Genomic DNA, 22,883 nt, shown 5'->3' with positions numbered 1-22,883 from the left:
CAAAGCTTCACACATTCATGAACTTCTTCTTCCTCACCATTCAATGTTTTCATAAATGAAGAAGACAAGGACATTTTAGGATTTTCAAAAATGTGTCGGGTGCCAATCACAATTGATCGGGTGCAGAAAGCAATTGTCTAAATTTTATCTTTCAAAAATTTCAACTAGTGGTGGTTAAAAACCAATATAAAATGCAGGAAAACAATTATATATTTTTATTATCAACTTCTCAAGTTAAAGCAGTGACAAGCGAATCACTTTTCTGACAATATAGAGTCCAAAACCATTCTTAGGATTTTAAGAGAGAAAAATCATTTCATTGCTAAAATTGAAAAGTTGATGACAATATGAGAAACCTACTAATATTTTCCCCTTCTAAGTACTTAAACATCACAGTATCTTTGAATACCTTTTTAGTTTCTACAAAGATTCTTTAGTCGTTCTTTCTTAGGCATGAATTTCATCAATGAATTCTCTAATTCTGATGCATGTTCATGAGTAATAATGTTCTGGTAAGATTAGAAGATTTGCATTCGATGGTCTTGTACCAGAGTTACTCAACTCAGGTCTCAGTACAGTCCAGAACTTAAGAAATCAAATTCGTAGATTTCTTTGTGCTAAAGCTCATAGCAATGCACACTACAAGTAAAAGGATGTTATTGTAATGTGAAACAGGGACAAAAAGTTGTAGTTAAAAATCCCTTTTAACACAGTTCAAAGTTTTTCCCTTGAAATTTTGCCCTCATATTTGTAGAGCATCGGCAATAGACCCGGCTAGACTCAATACTTCAAAAGGAGCTTTATTTGCTATAGCTTTGACAGTAACAGGGCAAGAATCTGTGATCCAGAAATAGGAAAATGCATTCTCCAAAGATTCTGCAAGTTAAATAAAATGGAAATAGTATTCACATATGAAAAATACAAGAATGTGGAAACTAGAAGGCATGTGACATTTAAGCTAGGACTAACCATTTTTATGAGTGAATCGCTCCCATGATTGGTTAGGGAACACTGCATGGGTGACATAGGCACTCACCTTTGCTGCACCATTGGATGCCAAAACTTTCTGAGGAACACAATAGTAAAAAAAAGAGAAATGATCAGTAGCATAGCACTTACATGCAGAAGAAACATGCATTGAGTTTTTGACATATGCACACAAAAATATTGATAATTGATGCATCATACAGATTAACTTTTGCCAAGTTTAGGTTGGCACAACTAAGACCAATAATCAACAACTAAAAATAGTATCATGTCACTAGGTGAGATCGGCTTCAAGCAAACAATTTTCTTTTGAGAATATACCATCATTTTTCTTTTTGTATTTGCAAATTAAATATTGACCTGACACTCAATCAAGGTGCCTCCAGATTGGACCAAATCATCAACAATGACCACATGATGACCAGAGACATGGCCTTCCTTGAGCCGAACTATCTTCTTGTCACCTTCACGAACCTTAGTACATACAACCTACCACATTGAAAAACAGAGAAATCTATTAGCAAAACAAATATAAGCACAAATTAATCAAAGAAATAGGAGGCTCACCACTGAAAAATTATCAAACAGCTTGTGGAATCGCTTCCATGCACCATCATCTGGAAATGCAATAACTACCTGAAAATAACAATCAGAAATTTGGGCCAAAAAATACGAATGTAGCAAGTATGGCAATTTTCCGTGAAATATAAAATACTCACTCTTTTAACATAACAAGTTGATCAACAGACAAAGTGTGAATGAAATAACACAGAATACTCACATTATCAGCATCAGGAAGCTGACTCAGACGGTTCCTTAAGAGAGGAATACCAGTCTCAAACAAAGGCAGGACTTCATCTCCAAAATAAAATCTCTCCTGCATAATGTAAAATCATAAATAAAATTACAAAAACTTGATAGTATGCTGCTACAATATCAACTACACAAAGAAGCACACTGTTGTTGCAAAAACACGGGTATTAATTACAACTGTTAGGATGTTAATTAGTTAAGGGGAAATGACTCATTTAGTTTTGTGTATCATTTGAGCATTGAGGAGAAATCCTTTGTCAAGGTGAAAATCTTGGAGGAAAGATGTGTCTTCTATTTTCTATTCTTTCTATACAATTCAATAAAATATATTTTCTTTGCCACTTCTATTATCATTCATAAGAGGTTTCTACTAAGAATCAATGATGTCCTAAAAGCTGAGAACATTAAACCAGAAAGACACAAAGTTTTACTATGTTGTTGCGTAGCTTAAGCAAGTTGAAGTATATGAGCAATAACTGAATACGTTGTTCAAACAAGTAAAAGTGAAACATGCATCATTCATATGACTTAAAAACTGACTATCTAACCACATATTATGTTGAATGGTGCCTTCGCTCATTCTTCAAGAGTTCTACTTCAGTGAAGAAAAGTTCTTTGAAAGACAATAATAAAGAATTGCATTGACCCATCAAGCATAACCGAAAACGAGATTATGCAACAAAATTCCCATAAACAACAAGAGTATATTGAGTAGCAATTCATAAGCACCTTAAATTATACAGCACAAAAACAAAGCATAGTAGCACTTTCCTTCCAATGCAGTACACACACAAACCTGCAAGGCATGAATGTCATATATGACTAAGCTCGTTGGGCCACCTCTTGAAATTGGAATATTTGACAACATCCTAGCAAGGGTGAAGGCAGTTGCTACATCTCCTTCTTCCTCCATTCGCTCAAAGGATCCAGTTGGAAAGAAAGGCAAAACCAATGTGAAGGAAGCAACAAATAGACGAGGGAGTGCATATATGACAGAAAGTTGTTCAAAGACATGTGCTGGGGAGCAGAAAGATGCCAAAAAAGCAACATGTTGACCTCGGAGTTCTTCTGCATTATTTATATATAAATTTGGAAATCCATCAGCAAATGACCTGAATAAGCATGAAATTAATAAGCATTTTTAGTTTTGGTTATAAAAACGGGAAAACAAAATTCATCATGCAGTTTGTTTGTAATAATGTCATACAGGTCAAATGTGGTTTGAGGAATCCAGATCCTCAGATATCCATCCAGGATATGAATCAAAGAGAATACATCATGACAAAACTGAGGTAACTGGTATAGTGATATTACACTATTAAAATATAACGGATAGCTATAACTAAATATCACCCCAAGAGAAGATTTCTAAGCAAATTAGTCATGAAAAAAACATCAAAACATAGGTACACAACCAGAGGAACTTAGGGAAGACAATAATATTCTCCTGAGAAAATCCTAAGTTCATCTAATATACTCTTCATCGGCATACATCACATCATCATCATCATCACTAAAGAGGAATAGCAAAGAACAAGCCAAACACACAACACAACACAACACAGCGCAAGTCATTGAATTCAACAAGAAAAAATGATCAGGAGTATAAAGAGAGAGCAACACCTCCATTTGATGTTCTGGAGAATGATGTGAGGAGATAAAAGAGCAACCTTATGGGCAAGTTCTTCACAGTCAAGGGAGTAGAAGAGGTTCACCTGCTTCTTTGGGGACTTCACCATTGCCATTTCTCTCTCTCTCTCTCTCAAACAAAAGCAAAAGCGTAGAAAGGAAGCAGAAAGAGAATACAGAAGTAAGAAAGGGTTGTTAGAGTGTGGTGTGGTGAGGCCACGAAGAACACGGAAGGAAGGAAAGAACCTAATCAATGGGTCGGGTCTCTGCTCACCAACATTCGTCAAATATCGATGCTCAATTTTTTTTCTTCTCAATACACCTTTTCGGGAAACAAATTATAAGGGTATTTTTATAAATGTGAAAAAAATTCAAATTATTTATAGGTTGGAAATTTTCAAATTATTATAAAATTCAAAAGTTTATTCTGAATTACAAAATTCACAAACGTGTTGTAGATTATATAGTCTATTTTGAATTCGAAAATACATAATTTTGAAAGTTTTAGGTTATATTTTTTGGAACACAGTTTTAGAATGTACGTATAATTTGAAAATACATAATGTAATAAAAAAATATTCAAAATCAACTCAGAATCTATTCTTAAATTATACAATCTGAAAATGTATTTTAAATTATCTAACACATAAATTGTTTTGAATTACATGATTTATAGAAATTTCTAAATTATAAATATATTTTAAATTATGTAATCTGAAATACATTTTAGAGGATTATGACATATTGGATGTGTTTCTGAATTAAAAAACATTATACATTATTTAATTCGAAGCATGTTGTTTCCTAAATTCAAAATTTAAAAAGAAATCCAAAGTATGGACATTTTAGACTTTTTAAAATCTGTCCGAAGGTGTAAGAAGGAATTAGGCAATTATTTCCTGCATCTAATCAAATGTGAACATGTACTTTATTTTTGTGTGAAATGAAAAAATAAAAAATAAAAGGGATTGCAAATAAAGAATACATTCTAGAACTCTCTTTCTAGAATATTTTGTTTGGAATTTTGGAAAACTTTTATGCATTCTGTAATTTATTTTCTGGAATACGTTTCTAGATTTAGATTTTGTTTTCTAAGTATTTTTTAAATTCTAGAATTGTTTTTTTAAAATAAAATTTTGATTTTTAAATTCTATTTCTAAATTTCACTTCCAAAACTAAATAATCTATTTTGGATTTATTTTTCTAAAATATTTTTTATTTTTTATTTTTATTTATAGAATTAAGGACATTTTTGGAAATTTAAAAATATATAGGGTGCAAGTTCAAAAAATTTAAATTTGGGTGTAGGAAGAATTTGCCAAGGACAAGGAACTATAAGATGCAAAAATTAATTCTCAAATTACAAAATGGAATTTGAATTTATACCCATTTTTTTAATAAAAATAACAAAACGGTCCATTCGAGACAAAAAAAAATAACCTGAAAAGAGAGTGTGGATAAAAAAATATTCTTTACAATCCCTTTTTCAGAATATATTTTCGAATTTGTATTTCTCAAACACATTTCTAAATTTTGGAAATTCTTTTTTGAAATGCATTTCTAAATTTTGTATTTCGATTTTTTTTAAATATATTTTTTAATTTTAGATTTACTGTAAAATAAAATTCTGATTTTCAAATTGTATTTTTTAATTCCTGATTTTAAAATCTTGAAGAGAGGTAATTTTAAATTTTTTGAAAGGTATTAGGATGCATATTCAAATCGATATGGAAAGAATTTGCCTTTATCCAATTTCACCTCTATTTTTTTTTTTTACTTTGCCTTTGTAGAGGGCTAAATGTGTTTGTTTCCAAGTATGAAGAGGGAGAGGAGAGGAGGGAGTGAGTGTTTTTTGCGTTTGTTTCAATGGTTTTGAAAGTGGAGGAGTGGATGAGGAAAAGGGTGGAGAGTTTTTTTCATTTTTCACAAAAATGAAGAGATTTATGAAATTCATGTAGAATTCTTGTATTTTACCCAAATATCCTTGTGCATGTATTTTATTACAATATACAAAATTAAATATTACATAAATTTATTTATAATTTCAAAAATATTTAATTATACTACTAATAACAACATATAACAACATGTAAAATTCTTGTATTTTACCCAAATATCCGTGTACATGTATTTTATTACAATATACAAAATTAAATATTACATAAATTTATTTATAATTTCAAAAATATTTAATTATACTATTAATAACAACATATAACTATAAATAATTAAAATATTAAAATAAAATTATAATATCAACAAAAACGTTATATAAAATAAAAAATAATTAATATTAATAAATATTATTTTCATAAATTTTAATATATTTAATAAATTTATTTCAATTTAACACAAAAATATTTTTTATTATATTTTTATTTAAAAAATATAAGTAATTATGGATATTATATATTAGAAAAATTTAATTAATTCAAACTTAAAAAAATCATAATTCATTATTCAAATATTTTTTAATAACAAGAATAAATTTGTAAACTTACAATAAACCATCCTGACAAATCTTCTCCCTTCCCTCCCATAAATCCTCTCCTCAATCCAAACATTATTTTGTTTCTAAAATTCTAGTCCTTAAAAATTATTATTATCAATTAATATCATTAATTTAAATTTGTTAGTAAAAAATTAATAAATGTAAAATATTAATACAAACTTTAATGTCATAAATTATTTTTACTGATGAAAAAAACACACTAAAATTATGGTCCTTAAAAATTATTATTATCAATTAATATCATTAATTTAAATTTGTGAGTAAAAAATTAATAAATGTAAAATATCAATTTAAAATATTAATATAAACTTTAATGCTATATTAACATCAATAAATCAGTATAATAATTATTAAATTTAAAAATATTATTATTTTAAAATTTATTACTCAAAATTTTCTACCTTAATTTGTAAGAATAAAATAGTATTGACCTAATAACTAATTCCAACCCACTATTTTTAAATTCCTTTTCAATTTTATCTTTGTTAAATTGATAGAACCAAAACCATTATCATTCACTGTTTCCTCCAACAACCTTTCCCTCATGGCTTGCTACAATGCCATTAAGTGAGTTTTAATGGCTTGGAGATTAAGGAAATGAAGAAGATGGAGAAGAAATAGTAAATATTATATGCTTCTCACTGTTATAGTAAGAAAATTCTCAAATTTATAATTGAGTTTCATTGATCCTAAAATGGTGTTGCAACCTAGGTCAGAAGGGGATAATATGTATAAACTATTACTAATTTGGTTTTGGAAATCGATTATGCGAAATAAATATATTAACAAAATTAATGCATGTTTGAAATATTTTTTAACCCGTTAAAAGAAATAAAATAAAATAATTTGTTAATTATTTATTTTAAAAAAGAAAATAGTTATAAAAATATTTATTTGAGTAAGATATTTGAAGATATTGCCTCATTTTAGAAAAAAAAATATTGAATAAAACTTAAGATTCTTTTGCGTATATATATAGATAGACCGTCTAGTAGTTCACTTCCAATACAATAACGTATATTAGTAGTTCACTTTCAACACTTACTAGTTCACTCACAACTCTTTGATTAGATAGAAACTTACAAAAATATTTTACTAATCAAAAGTTTTAGAAACACGATTAGAGAAATAATTTTTAATTATTTCTTCTCAATCTTTTTTTAAGAGTATAAACTTTCGTATTTCTTAAATTATCACTTTTGTCTATAAAGATATAAGATGAAATGTAATCAATAAAACTCTCAACGGAGGAATATAGCAAGAGTTCTACATGTGAGTAACTTTACAAAATAAAAAGATAAACATTTTACTTCACAAAAAGAAGAGTACCAAGATTTCACATTTCTCTCAAGAAAAAGTTCACACTTAAAGTTTGAAGAAAATAATTGTTGCAATGAAAATGAAAATTCAATGATGATTTTGTGTTGACCTAAGCTAATATTATCTTGAATTTTTGCCTAACATTTAAGAATGAAATATTGTGTTTTGTTTTCCATCACTACAAGAAAATGATTGAATGATAACTAGTTTAGAAAAAAAAATAGTTTTTATATTAACTAATTTAGATACCATTTTATAAACTATTTTTTTTAATATTAAAATGGTATCTATTATTAATAAAAAATTAAAATATAATTAGATACTATATTTTTGATAGCTAATAATAAAAAAAATAAAAAAAATTTAGAGACATATTTTAATCTTTTGTTAAGATGTAATTGGAAACATTTTTTAAGTCACTTTTAATCTCTTTTAAAAACTAATTTTTGGTCTATAAAAATAATAAAATTATAAACTAATTTTTTAAGTTTCTAAGTAGATACTTAAATTTTGAGTCCCTATTATTTAAATTTAGATACTAATTTTAGAGTAATTAAATTTTATAAAATTAATTATTAATTTTTAATTAATAAAATATTTTAAATTAATATGAATTAATTCACTAATTTATTAATTTTAGTATAATATTAAAATAATTAAATATCAATTTAAAAATTACATTTAAAATGGTATTTTAACCTTTTAATTTTATTTAAATATAAAATTAAATTAATAATAAATTCAAAATATTATTTAAATTAAAAAAAATTATGAATTAATTTAAATAGATATACATACTTTTTTAAGATCTTTTTTCTTTTAAAATCTGAACAAATAGTGCAAGGCTTGAATTTCTAACTTTATCTTTCGCTTTAACCGTTTTATGATCCAAATAATGTAGCTGCACATGTTACATATGCTATCAATGCTTATTACTTTTTTACCATTTTGCTTATTGCTATTTTTTCAGCTTTTCCCTTTGTTGACCATTTCCCTTTGTTACACATAAGAAAAAACTTGGCATGTAATGATGTAGATATCTATATACTTTATATAACTTTATTTGTTGATTATATGTACTAGTTGCCTACTCTTTTTCCTGATATATTAGTTGTCTTTTTTTTCAGTTTTCAGTTCTCAGTTTAGAACATCTCAGTTTGCACCTCACCCTTTTGGCACCATGAGTTTTTAATTCAAATTCAAAATCAAATGTTGATCAATCATTCATAACACCTCAGTTTGTTTGCAGTTCAATCTTTGGCACTAGGAGTTTCTAATTCAAATTCAAACCAAATGTTGATCAATAATTTAAAACATCTCAGTTTGCAGCTAATTCAACATCAAATGAAACTAATTCAACACCTGTGATATATTATGTCAGCAATGGACATATGAAGAATTCCAAAAGAAAAGCACGATCGGGAAAGTATCTGGCTATGGAGGTTTTGGAAGGTCTCGTCACACATGTGGCTCTATTAGCACATCTCAACATGAATATAATATGGTAATTTCTTTTTCTAACTATTTTCTTTTTATAACATCTCAATATATATAATATAGAAAGTGTATGAAATTTTTATTTTTTTAGACAAAGATGAATGGAATTCCTCCCACTATATTAGAATTGTTTCGTCGCACGCACCAACGACGTAAGGACAACTCTTGGGTTTGTCCTTATCAATGTAATTTTACACTATTCTATATATATTTTTAAATTTCAATCTTACTAATAAGATGATTATTGTTATAGCTAGCATCAAAAGCTCACATGGTACACCACTGAGCATTGACTCTTCATGGAATAAAGATCACAAAAAAAATAAATAGATAAAGCTTTTTACTTAAAAAATAAGAAAGAAATGCACAACTTTTTTTAGAAATTGTTTGACCAATAGTTGTTGTTTTCTTTTTCTTATTGTCTTTTCTAAAATTAAATAAAAGAAGAAAAATATAAAGTTTCTCTATTGCCCGTTTATTTCTTTTTTTCTCCACCTGATAGTAATTCGTGATATTCTTTTGTCCATGATATCTCGTGAGGCATCTAGGCTATTTTGATTCCATTTAAATAGTAATAGCCACTCTGGAAAGAATACATAAGTCAAGAACAAATATAGAGAAAATGACCCATTAATTGAAGAATATTAAATCCTTTTAGTAACTCACTTCTTATTTTTATATTTTTCTATTTTTAATAAACAAAAGTAGCATTTGGTGACACTAAGCATAAGGCTATAAATAAATATAAAATATGAAAGACTTGAGTTGACGAACTTTATAAATTTATTTTAAAATGAGTGAACTTAAATCTATAAATAAATATAAAATAATAAAGAGTAAGTAGGTAAATAAAATAATATTTTATAATAAATTATATTATTTAGAGACCAATATAGTGACCATTTTTTGGTATTTATATATTTGGTCACTAAATGAATTTCTATATATTTTGGTCACTAAATTGGTTTCAATGAAATTGGTTGTTAATTTGGTTTCTATATTATTGGTCACTAAATTAATTTATAATATTTGGTAACTAAATTGATTTCTAAATTAGAATATAAATTGATATCTAAAATTAACTACCATGATTTTAGCCACTTAAGACTATTAGATTCTAAATTAGTCTCTAATTAAATTAGTGACTAATTTTATCATTTTAGAAAACAAAAATTTAGTTTCTAAAAACAATTTTTCTTGTAATGGATGCTTTATATATAAATAAAAAAATAATACACAAATACATGAAAAATAATGTTAAATAAAAAATGGTTTGACACCCACTTATAGTTTCTTTTCAAATATGAATATTTTAAAACATTTTTTAAATAGTTAATTTTTTATATTATATTTTATTTATATGAATATAAAGTAATTTAGTATACAAATCTTCAAAATAAAAATTTTATTATTTAAAATAATATCAAATATAATCATACTTATACCTAATCAAATAATTAATACACTATAAGAAAAATAGAAATTAACGGTTAATTGTTGATAAAACACAAAATGCAAATAAAGTGGGGCATACCAACGTTAAAATAATACAAAATAAATAGTCTAAATCCGACACACTCTTAATAAATACTACTTCAAAACAATAAAATAATAAAAAACAAAAATACATTGCATCGACTTATCCTATGCAAACAAAATCAATTTTTAATAACACATTGCATACCACACACGAATAATATTATTTTTTATAGTTAGAAATATAAGTATGGGCTGAACCGAACGAATACTTGGATATTTGTTTATTAAATTTATTTGATATTGTGTTCGCTATGTCGATGTAAAAAATAATATTTTTTAATGTTTAAAAAAGTTAACTTGGATTCGACTGACACATAATTATGTTTTTTATTAAATTTGATTTAATGGATGCGTTGGTGGAAAAGGCATGAGTTTTATTTTTATCTTTGGGGATATTATTTAGTTATTTTATTTTATTTTTTGGGATATCATTTAGTTTTTTTTTTATGATAAATAAATGTAATTCAAAAGAGTCAATTAGTAAACTGATAAAAGTTATTTGAAGGAGTATAATTATTTTTATTAATATTTAATATAAGTAAAGAAGAACTTCTAATATTAAAATATAAAAAAGAAATTTGAAAAAAAATTAAGAAAGAAATGTAAAAAAAGATAAAAATTAGAGTGTAAATAAAATAATAGGTAAAAGGAGTACTTAAAAATAAATAAAAATGAGTGAGAAAAAAAATTAAATAAACATGTTTTTGTTTTTATTAGCATAAAATTGAAATAAATAATTATGACTTTACTATATACGTTTTAGAGAGACTAATTTCATATTTACTGTTTTATGTGAATTAATAATTTTGGAAATTAAAAAATAAAGACGAAATTAAAGTTATTATATTTAAAAACAAATCTTATAAAGAAAAGAGTGAAAATATTTTTTAATATAAATATTCTACTTAAATTGAAATTGAAAGTGAAATTAAGGTGGGCAAAAAATTCAAATTCTCATATCTAATTCATAATTATCCAAATCCATATTACTTTTAATTCATTTAAATGGATTTATCTCAAATTTAAAACCATATTTTTGGATTAGATATATATTGGATATATTTTTAGATTATCCAAAATGGATTTTGGGTTGGATTTTAACTTGGCTCGGGCCTAGGTTGAGCCGAGTCAATTCGACCCCATGTCGAGTTAAGTCGGCTTGGGCTAATGTCGAGCCGAGCCGGCTCAGGTCGATGTCGAGCCGAGTCGACCCTTGCCGATATCGAGTCGAGGTAGTCGGGGCTCATGTCGAGCTGAGTCGCCTCGAGCCAAGGTTGAGTCGACACTAGACCATGTAGAGCCAAGTCGACCCAGACCGAGGTCAAGCCGAGTCGATCTTGGCTCAGGTCGAGTCGGTCCGGGCCAATGTCAAGCTGAGTCGGCTAGTTTCTATTTCGAGTCGAGTGACCTGGAACCATGTCAAGTTGAGTCAGCCAGGACTCAGATCTAGATAGATTTAATCTAATTGATGAAATGAATTTAATCTAATTGACAAATTGGATTTAATATAGATTTAATCTATTTAAATTTTAAATGAATTTAAAAAAATCCAAATAATTTTGATCTAGTTAAAATAATACGAATTTTAAATCTTATTCATTTTATTGAATCTAGATTAATCCAATCTATGATCACCTAACATTTTAATTTTTCGTAAATGGGATGGAGGTATGGGTTACACACCCTACTAAAACATTTTTTTTTTCTTAACAATTTGTTTACTTAAATGAATATATAAAATATAAAAATATTTTTAATTATATTTAATAATGATATAGTGAAGATAAAAATTTATTTTCCTAATATTTTTTAATATATTCTAATTAAATTGAAATTGAATAGTGAACTATAAATTCACATTTTATTTTTTCGTAAATGGGGTGCAAGTATGGGTACACACCCTACTAAACATGTTTTTTTTAACAATTTGTCTACTTAAATGAATATATAAGAAATAACAATATTTTCAATTATTTTCAGTAATGATGATATTTAAATGGTTTAATAGCTATTTTTTTACTGTTTACACTTAGCATAACAAAAAGTAATAAATCATCAATCAAATTTAACTTGTTGATGAATTAACACATGACATAATGTTTATGTCAGTTGTTTATGTCATCCTTGTATTTGTTTGTCTGTATTATGAATTTTGATGATTGTATTATGTACACAAGCAATTTTTTTAACAAGTGTAAGAGCGATATCTAAAAAGAATAAAGATTTTTTTACCATCCTTTTTTAAATATTTGTATTTATACTTATATAATGTGTATGTGTAAGTTTATATTTTGAATTAATATAAGTTTTATACAAATCTTTAAGGAAGAGTTTATAGGACAATATGAATGATATTTTTGGGGTGTTACACCAACCATTAGATAGAGTAAGTTATAAAAAAGGGATTTTTTTTTTAAAAATCACATTTTTTAATAGTATTGTATGTGTTTGTTTGTATTAGGAACTGTAATGATGGTATAATATACACAAGCAACTATTCCTATATGTGTACGAGGGGCATCTAAAAAGAATAAAGTTTTTATTTTTTATTTTTTTTACCCTTCTTTTGTAAATATTTGTATTTATAGTTATATAATGTGTATGTAACTAGTACAAAAGAACTTATTGACGACAACAAATAATGACACTTAAAAGAAAACCGTTAAAAAAATAATGCGGTGATATTCTTTTAAACTTTGAAATTTTTAATGATGGTTATTCAGAGAACCTTCATTAAAAGTGGACTTTCTCACAAACGATGACAACTATCATGCGAATTGTTGTTAAAAGTCTAATTTATTTTTCGTAATTTTCCTTCCCTTGACATGTGACAAACTTTCCTCACTCACAAAACACTTTTGTGCTCCTCGCTCCAGTCACCTCCACCAAATCACTCTTGCTCATTGGTTGCCCTAACCTCCCGCCTCCACCCTCTAAGTACCTTGCGCCCCAAACCATGACGCTCGTGCCTTGCTCCCTGCCGCTCCTCACCTTGCACACACGTCTTTCATTCTTTGCGTGATAGTCCTTCATCAGGGTTATCTGACCCCTCCTCTGTCCGGTATGACTTCAAATTTAAGGTTAGTTTTCTTAGTTACTAATTATTATTTTGTTATATTTAAATAGTTTGAGATTGAATAGTAAAATTTTAAGATTTTGTGAAATTGGAATTTATGTTATATCACACTCAATCTTTATTTATATCAAATGTTATTTTGTACCATCAATGACTTCTTCGCATATGGAAACTTGTTAGGTTATAATGTGAAGGGTCATAGAGCATGTCCAGTTTGTTAAGAGAACACATCATATGAGTAGTTGAAATATGCAAGGAAGACAATGTATCCTTGACATCGTAGATTTCTAAGGAAATATCACTTGTATTGTAGATTGAAAAGATATTTCAATAGACACCAGGAACATGACATTTTTCGAATTCCATAAACTAACATTCAAATTTATAAGGTAAAAAATGTCAATGTGGTTTTTGGTAAACTGAAGAAGAAACAAAATGTGACTGATATATGGAAGAATAGGTCATTTTTTTTTTATCTTTCGTATTAGTGTAAATTAGATGTAAAACACATTGTCCACTCATGATCTTGTGGCATCACTGGTGAAAGTAGCTATGACCATAAGTATAAATCCCATCGGAAGTGCCATGGGATGGCAATGCTTTACATGTCTGATTTGTTGGAGATTGCATCAAAAAATCAACAACATAACACTTTATTTATTATTTATATGTTGTCAATAATTTATTAAAGTTTTGGTACATTTATGGATTATGTTTGGATGAGGGGAAACAAGATATGCTTGGGTTTTTGGTGTTAGAATGTATGGCATAAACAAGAAAGGGAGGGGGGTTAAATTGTTTTCACAAGATTTTTGTAAAGTTTGGAAGTAGAGTGAAAAGTTCTAAAAAATCAACCAATTGATTTTCTGTTCAACTCGATAAAAGTTCAGTTTTAATGTTCTTTACAGAAATTCAACCAGTTGTTTTCTCGAAACAACAGGTTGTTTATACAACAAAGAAAGAACAATTATTAAAACATTGTAAAATAGAAGGGATAGAGAGAATCACACAAAAAGGTTTATACTGATACACTCTTAACCAAAAGCTACATCTAGTCCTTAGCTAACCATTGAGAATTCACTATGTAATCAAACCTAGATTACAAAACACACACCAAGAGTGATGATCATGAACCCCTCAAGAATACACACCACTCCTTGGCAACACCACAATTTTCAATAAACCCTTTTCTGAAGTTGCCTTACATCAAATAAAAAAAATTACAAAGTTCAAAAGAAAGGAAATAGAACACACCTAGGCTTTACAAAGTAGAAGAACATAAGTATACAAAGACCCAATCCTATTCAACACATAAGTGATGATCCAAAGCTCTTGATCTCTTGAAAAATGTTTTAATAATATCTCTTTCTTAAGTTCTTGAAAAGATCATTAGACAATCTTTATATAGACTCAAGGAAGTGTTTTAAATTGTTAGATCATAAATCAAAAGTAGTTGGAATCATTTAAAGATAGTTTCAAACACTTAACAAAATTCTATTATAAAAAAACTAATTGCTTTCCAAAACAATAGATGAAATAATTTTTTTGTTAAGGATTTCATAAAAACAACCAGTTATTTTATCGAAATAATCGGTTGTTTTAGTTTGACAGCAAAGACAAAACAAAGCAAAGCTTTTCCAAATCATTTTGGAAACCACTGAGTGTCAAACAACTAGTATTTTGAAAATTCAACACGTTGAAAAACTTGCCTTAGCCTCAATACCTTTGAATAACAACTTTCTCAGCTTTTAAGAAAACATTTATTTCTAAAGAGATGAAGAGTTAAGTGAGCTTGAATCAATACAAGGTGTGAATTAACAAGTAAAAAACTACTAGACAAGACACACACATAGAAACAAGGTCTTTAAGCATCTTGTTCAACAATCTCCCCATATTTGATGAACGCAAATCCCTGGTTTGTTTGTGTTGTAGTTTTTGAACTTGAGAGGTTCTGAAAAATAGAATTGTATACCATACAAAGCAAGTATAGTAGTAGGATAAAACAGTTTCATCATGCATACTCAAAATTAGTTTCTGCATAATCAATTATCAGAAAAACCAGTGTGACAACAAAAAAATCAAAGTACGGGCAGCAGAATCAGATTGTGGCAGTGACCAAAATTTAAAAACACCACAGTGTAACAAAATTACAACCAAATGAACCACTAATTTCTCCCCCTATTTGTCTTCACAAATAGACAAAGAGAATGAATACATACGCCTAAAACAAAATGAAAAGAAATATTCTAGTAGTATAAAAAGAAAAAGAAAGTGATACTTTAAACTCTTAATCATCCTTGCAAATTCAAAGAGCTGGGTTTGCACAACTTCAATTTTCTCATCTAGATGTTGGAACATGGTAGCACAAAACTCATAGTGGTTTCTCTGATAACTAGACATGCTATCCATGCGGTTGTCATCAACCTTTCAAACTGTGACATAGGAATCCCACTATGGGTGGCTCATAGCCCACAAGTGCATGCATAACATATTTTTTCGCATTTCTTGCACTTGCACCAACTCCATAGGTTGCATCAACAACTTTCTCGGTTGGATTTTCAATGCCTTGATCATCTTGTTCATGTTTAGATTGATTCCCAACATTTGTAGCAAATTGATGTCCATCATTTGTTCCAGTTTGATCTTTTTGAAAAGGTACCCACCTGTTCTTCCTCTTTGGTAACCCATTTGTCACCTTTGGTAAATCCCATCTTGCTAAGTGACCCATTATTAATTTCATGAGATAGTTTTATCACCTCTAACAATTCTTCATCAAGATCAACTTCAAAATATTGAAGAAATTTAGATATAAGAACAACATAAGGGAAATGATAATCACTTAACCTCATAGATTTTTGCATATGCTCCTTGAAGACATGTATTCAATTAACTTTGATGTTCTTCATTATGCAGTAGATTAGGACAAGGTCTTCTTTAGTAAGAAGAACATGATTACTTCACCTTGGAGTTAACATCCATGTGACAATGAAGACAATGATCCTCTCATTCAATTTTAAAGCACCTACAGAAAAACCCTTCACTCTCAATTTAGAATTTTTGAGACAACTCATATAGATTTGGATTTTGTTGAAGTCCTCCATAACACCTATGTTCCCTTTGTTGATCCTTATCCCTGAGTATTTTAGTCCAATTATGGCTTTCCATACAGTAGGAGTGATCTCCATATCTACCCCTTTGACATGTGAGTACATGTTCTCATCATCAATGAGTAGATTTGTGTACAATACATTCACAAGATCAGGATAAGTGTTTCCAGACATCTCAAGAAACCCTTTTAGCTTATGATCTTTCAAGACCTTCCTCACTTCCTTGAGATTTTTCTCCTTTAACCAGTTGAAGGATATCAATTTTGGGTTATTGATGACCTTTCTACTTGTCTCATGCAGAAAATTTTCAATTTCTCATTATCACCCGAAAACTAATTTTCAAGATGTTCAGTCCTTTTGATGACACGTGATTTCTTCTTCTTAGGTGAGTAAGACGAGGAGGACATAATGCAAAGAAGAGTTTATGAGAATGCAGTAAGTAGAACACAACTTTGCAGGGAAAATGTAGAGAAGAGAAAAAAACAGGTTTTTTTATGAAATATTCAGTTGAAATCACACACATATATAAGCAGAAAAAGTTGGCCAAGATAAATTGTCTTTTAGTGAGTTGTTTTTTTCCAAAGAAAAAGAATCTTCAGCAGTGGGAAAGAGGCAGTGTGTCAATCCCAACATAAAAAGTTTTGATTGAACTTTTATAATGCATGACAATACATAAGAAACTTGAATTTCCAATAAACCAACATAATATATTCCCTTATGATCAGATTTTGAGGCACATTTATTGCATATTTGAACAATCAATCAGTTTTGAAAATCATGAATAGTTGTAACCATGTGTAAGTAGTCATGGCAGGTTTATCCAGAGGTGTTAGAGGCAAAACAATAGGTTGTTTCGTACTTTCAACCGGTTTTTTATTGTGACAACAAAGTGAATATTTTCCAGAACCAAAAAAAGATCTTCCAAGGTGATGAAAAATGCAATATGCAATTTGCTCATACCTTTGTACAGAGATAACCTTAATAGATTCCACCAAGAGAAAACTTTGAGATGTTCATATGGTCATATGAGACACATACATACGATGAGAATATACAACTTACTTTACTTGTGTCATGAACATTCTTGAATGTCAAGAAATATTGTAAGATGCATATATTTGAAATATAAGGACAATCAATACTTAGGTTGGTTTTCCCCAGAGCACTTATTCTTTAGACTCAAAGTTTCCTTGACTGCCAAGAATACCTAAAATAAAGAGAAATCAAGAAGCAATGTTTGATCCCCTTATGAATTTGGGTCCAATGATGTTAGTAGAAACCTTAGGAGCCCATTTCAAAATACTTTTAGGAACATAAAACCTCCTAACTTTGTAGAATTTAACAGTGTGACCCTTTTCACGCAGTAAAAGCATATTTTAACCGGTTGTTTCGACAAAACAACAATTTGTTTTTAAAAGAAACTTAAGAAAGGTTTTGAAAAAGGTTTGTTCTTACGGTTTGGATTAAATCCCAGTCCAACCTTGTTAAAAAACACAATTTTGAGAAGTAAGAACAATTTCAAGATTAGATTGGTCTTTGGAAAACTTGTCCATAGTTTTTAAAAGATTCTGAATGTTCTTTTGAAGGGAATCACAATTTTCACAAAAGTTTGAATCAACACACTTACAAGAAGAGTTTGGTAAATCATTTCTAGGTTTTCAAAACCAAATTTTGAATGACTTAACTCTTGGCAATGCAATCATATTGAGCCTTTTTATTTTCAATCTCAGTCCATTGGGACCAAGGTTTTTCAATGAAAACATCATCTTTTTCAAGCTTAGGTATAAAAGGGCCATTTGTGATAGCATCCCAGATTCCTCTGTCAATTGATTAAACAAAAAATTTTATTCTTACCTCCCAAAATTGATAGTTCAGTCCACAAAACAAAGGTGACTTGTTTATAGATGCACCCTCTCTAAAAGGTAGTTTTCAGCCATTTTAAAAAAGGATTCAGGATCAAAACTTGAGTAACTTTCAAGAACTCAGCTCTAGATGCCAATCGTTAGAATGTGTGGCCTAAACAAGAGGGGTGGTGAATTGTTTTCACGAGATATTTGAAAAGTTTGGAAGTAGAGTGAAAAGTTATAAAAAATTAACCAATTAATTTTCTGTTCAACTAGATAAAATTTCAGTTTTAATGGTCTTTACAGAAATTCAACAAGTACTTTTTTCGAAAGAACATGTTGTTTATACTAGCAAAGAAAGAACAATGATTAAAATTGTGTAAAAGAGAATGGATAGAGAGAATCACACAAAGAGGCTTATACTGGTTCACTCTTAACCAAGAGCTATATCTAGTCCTCAGCTAACCATTGAGAATTCACTATGTAATCAAACCTAGATTACAAAACACACACCAAGAATGATGATCATGAACCCCTCAAGAATACACACCACTCTTTGGCAACACCCAATTTTCATAAACCCTTTTCTAAAGTTGCCTTACATCAAATACACATAATTACAATGTTCAAAAGAAAGGAATTAGAATACACCTAGGCTTTACAAAGACTCAGTCCTATTCCACACACAAGTGATGATCCAAAGCTCTTGATCTCTTCAAAAATATTTTTAATAATATTTCTTTCATAAGTTCTTGAAAAGATCATAAGACAATCTTTATATAGACTCAAGGATGTGTTTTAAATTGTTATATCATAAATTAAAAGTAGTTGGAATCATTTAAAGATAGTTTCAAACACTTAAACAAAATTTTGTTATAAAAACAATTGATTGTTTTCCAAAACAATAGATGAAATAATTTTTTTGTTAAGGATTTCATAAAAACAACCAGTTCTTTTTATCGAAATAACCGATTGTTTCAGTTTGACAGCAAAGACAAAAAAAGGAAACATTTTCCAAATCATTTTGAAAACCACTAAGCGTCAAACAACTAGTATTTTGAAAATTCAATAGGATGAAAAACTTGCCTTAGCCTCAATACCTTTGAGTAACAACTTTTTGTGAATGGAGATTCTTTTTGTCATCCTTAACGATGTTGATGAAGAACGGTAATGAAATAGTTTCATTTATCGTAGGAGGATCACACATATTTTAATTCTAGTTATGATTTCTATTATTTTACCAAAAATTAGACATCACATCATGTTGGATGACACATAAATTAGAATTAGTATGAGAAAAAAACACTATTGTTATTATTTGTATAAATATATAATTTCTGTATCGTATGAAATATTCATATATCAATGTAAGAGATATCTTAATATTTTAATGAAAATTGTACATCAATTAAAGGTAAAATTAAATTGTTCTCAAATATTTTATTATAAAGATGAATTATGATTAAACTTAATTAAAATATTATTATAAATATATAATAAGAAAAGGTAAAAGCAAATGAAAGATGTCAAAGTATTATTAATAGAAAACAAATATATGTTAAAAAAAAATTCAATGTCACTAAAATAAAATAAACTTTGGTTTTAACTGTATAATATTAAAAGTCAATAAATTTATTATATATAATTAAATGATAATATAACTTTTTTACATTCTTATGCTCTCGAGAAATGTATTAACAAAATATTTAACTAAAATCAAAATATACATAAAGAGCATACAATATTTCTAACGTCAATAAGAGAGCAAACTCATGTAATATCACAATAGATATGTAGTATCACAAATAGAATTCAATAAAGAACATAAAGCAACAAACTTATAACTTTTAAATGATGGATACGATGAATATGCTAAAGAAAAATAGTTGAAATGAATTTTTGGACTTGGAAGAAGAGCTAAATGGATAAGTATCCAACAAACAAGAAAACAAAAGCAAATGTCTAAACCACATTTAAAACAAACTATGTTTAATTTTAACTTGCAGAACCATAAAGGTAGGGATTTGGGGGTATTAAAACTTCAACAATTCCTTCCAGCATTAGCAAAACCTTCTTCATTGTTGGTCGAAGAGTGGGATCTTCATGAATGCACCAAAGAGCAATCATCACAAATTTTTCAAAACTCTTAATGTTCTTAACAGCTTCATCATCATTTTCTAGAAGAATGTCTAGTCTTCTAGTCTTGATGCCCAATCTGTCAATATCCCTTTTTCTTCATCAACAAATTTATTTTCTACATTCCTCCTACAACAAATTATCTCTAATAACAACACACCAAAACTATAGGTGTCAACCTTAGTAGTGATTGGTGAACTTCTAAACCAATCTGGTGCAACATACCCTTTTGTTTCTCTAATTCCAGTTTCAGTGTGGCTTTGATTGATCAGTAATAGCTTTGCTAATCCAAAATCTGAAATTCTGGCATTATATTGATCATCTAGAAGTATATTTTGTGGCTTTATGTCACAGTGGATGATTTGGGTGCAACATTCCTCATGCAAGTAAACAAGACCTCTTGCAATCCCAGAGGCAATTTCAAATCGTTGTCTCCAATTTGCTTTCAAAGGGGTGAAAAGGAAGCTTGCTAAAGTGCCATTGCTCATAAACTCATACACCAAAATTCTGTGTTGTCCTTCATTGCAGTATCCAAGTAGACGAACCAGATTCCTATGATGAGTTTGACCTATTACATTCATTTCAGTCTGAAATTCCCTGTCATTGTCTCGAAACAACTTGTCTAATTTCTTAACAGCCAAACTAGTCATGTCTATTGTTCCTTTGTAGACAATGCTAAAAGACCTCCTTCCCAATTCTTCACTAAAGTTACCCGTTGCTTCTACAAGTTCCTTGAAGGTGAAGTTACGCAAGTTTTTCTCAATGACACCGTTGTTGGTTTTACTACTTTTGATCTTCTTGCGGTTGAAGGAGAAACCAAAATACATTGCACCAACCAACACTAAAATGACCAACACTAAGAAGCTCAAAAGAACTGATATCACGATGATCAAGGTTTCATGATCTTTTTTCTTCTTTTGCTTCTGGAAAGGGGTCAACATGCAACCACCATACATGTTATTTGAATCAATTAGAGAATATCTCTCTGGGCAGTGACATATGGACCTCAGGTCATCTTTCAGGTTGCATGTGCTATTAAGCCCACAAACTCCTCCACCATCCTTTAAAGTAGAATCCAGACAAATATTGTTTGGTTTTGCTGTTAAAGTGACCCACCTTTGTTCTTTTTTTGGATCTTTGGGGTGATATGATACAGTCAAGACCCCATCATAATTGATTGTTGCTTTGTAGTAGACATCATTAGAAGATATCTTCTTATTTGATGGGCTAACTTCAAACTTTTCCCCACTTTTCTTCAGTACATACAAAAGCTTGATTTATCAAATACAAATTTGATGCCAACATTTATTTTGTTATTTGAATCAGCTGGGCCAGTACTAAAGTAAGGCTTATCCAAATTTACAAGCTTAAACACAAGATTCCCATCCTCCTGTAGTTGAAGTTTGAACCTTCCAGTTGAAAAGTTGAACTCTCCTTGTCGAGAGGAGAGTTCTCCACCTAACTCTAGTACTTGAGTAGGTACCAATGTGTCAGTTGGATGAGAGAAACTCTCCCATAATAACACAGAGTTTTGATCTAATAGTTGGAAATTTCCATCATCATTCATAAGAGCATTAAAAATTGTACCTGATGTAAAACTTGATGTCCATAAGTCTAAACCTTGAGGATTTTTTAGTACTAGTCCACGAGAATCGTTTAGTTATAACTTTGATCCTATTGGAGCAAGGTTGTTTCCATTTGCAAACCAAATGATGGTCGTATTTTGTATCTGGTTATACCATATAGCCAGTAAGAAAAGCTTATTAGGAAGTTGGTAGAAGCCAAATGCAAAAACACCTGAAGGGGAAAACCACTTGGATGTCTCATTACCAGCAATGAGTGAGTTACCAACCCTTCGACTACATTTTATTACAAACATTAAAAATTAGTATGGATCATCCTTCACAAATAAAACAAGTGTGCAAATCAATGTTAATTACCAATGTATAACCATATTTATGAAACAAAATAAAATTATAATAATTTTCCTTTTGGTTGAATAAAGCTTTGGAAAGTTAGGTTTGAGTGGTAACAAGATTTAAACTAACATTTTTACAAATTGTTAAAGTTACATTTACCAAATTTAGAAACTAAATAATTGGTAGTTAAAACCCTGATAGCTAATTAGATATAAATTTAGAAACTATTTATCAATAATATAAATTAATTTAGATATTAATAAGTTTTAGTATCTAATTTAGTCAATATAACAACTAATTATTTTTTATTTTTAAAATTAGTTTCTATTTAATGACTTTCTAGTAGTGTAAAATAATTTTAAAAATGTTTTAAAATAATAATAATCAATATCATGGTTACATAATTGATTAAGATGGTTATAATGAAAGTTAGATTAGGTTAATTGATTATCATGTTATGTTTGATAACATATTACAATAGAAAATCATGTTAAGTGTTTTCAA

The 22,883-nt window shown here is 28.7% G+C and overlaps 1 protein-coding gene and 1 pseudogene across 1 annotated transcript; both read right to left on the bottom strand.

Annotated features, from left to right (window-relative positions):
- Positions 1-507: 507 nt before the first annotated feature.
- Positions 508-3,752, bottom strand: LOC137831134 (ribose-phosphate pyrophosphokinase 4). The gene is made up of 7 exons (XM_068638681.1): positions 3,424-3,752; positions 2,597-2,912; positions 1,769-1,864; positions 1,555-1,623; positions 1,348-1,476; positions 970-1,066; positions 508-876 (listed from the first exon to the last, which is right to left on the bottom strand). The coding sequence occupies exons 1-7, from the start codon at positions 3,543-3,545 to the stop codon at positions 743-745; spliced, it is 963 nt and encodes a 320-aa protein (XP_068494782.1). The 5' UTR covers positions 3,546-3,752; the 3' UTR covers positions 508-742.
- A 16,534-nt stretch (positions 3,753-20,286) lies between these two features.
- LOC137831133 (G-type lectin S-receptor-like serine/threonine-protein kinase LECRK2) lies at positions 20,287-22,337 on the bottom strand (annotated as a pseudogene).
- Between the last annotated feature and the right edge of the window lie 546 nt (positions 22,338-22,883).

Source organism: Phaseolus vulgaris, chromosome 6 (assembly GCF_000499845.2).
Source record: "Phaseolus vulgaris cultivar G19833 chromosome 6, P. vulgaris v2.0, whole genome shotgun sequence".
In the NCBI taxonomy this organism is placed as follows: Eukaryota; Viridiplantae; Streptophyta; class Magnoliopsida; order Fabales; family Fabaceae; genus Phaseolus; species Phaseolus vulgaris.
The sequence above is the reverse complement of the archived record's forward strand: the minus strand, read 5'-3'. Positions and strand labels throughout refer to the sequence as shown.

Coding starts and splice junctions, on each gene's coding strand:
- LOC137831134 (XM_068638681.1), bottom strand. CDS start 3,545: ATGGCAATGGTGAAGTCCCCAAAGAAGCAGGTGAACCTCTTCTACTCC. Junction 1,624..1,768: donor AGCTTCCTGATGCTGATAAT/GTGAGTATTCTG, acceptor TGTTATTTTCAG/GTAGTTATTGCATTTCCAGA. Junction 1,477..1,554: donor TGTTTGATAATTTTTCAGTG/GTGAGCCTCCTA, acceptor TCAATGTGGTAG/GTTGTATGTACTAAGGTTCG.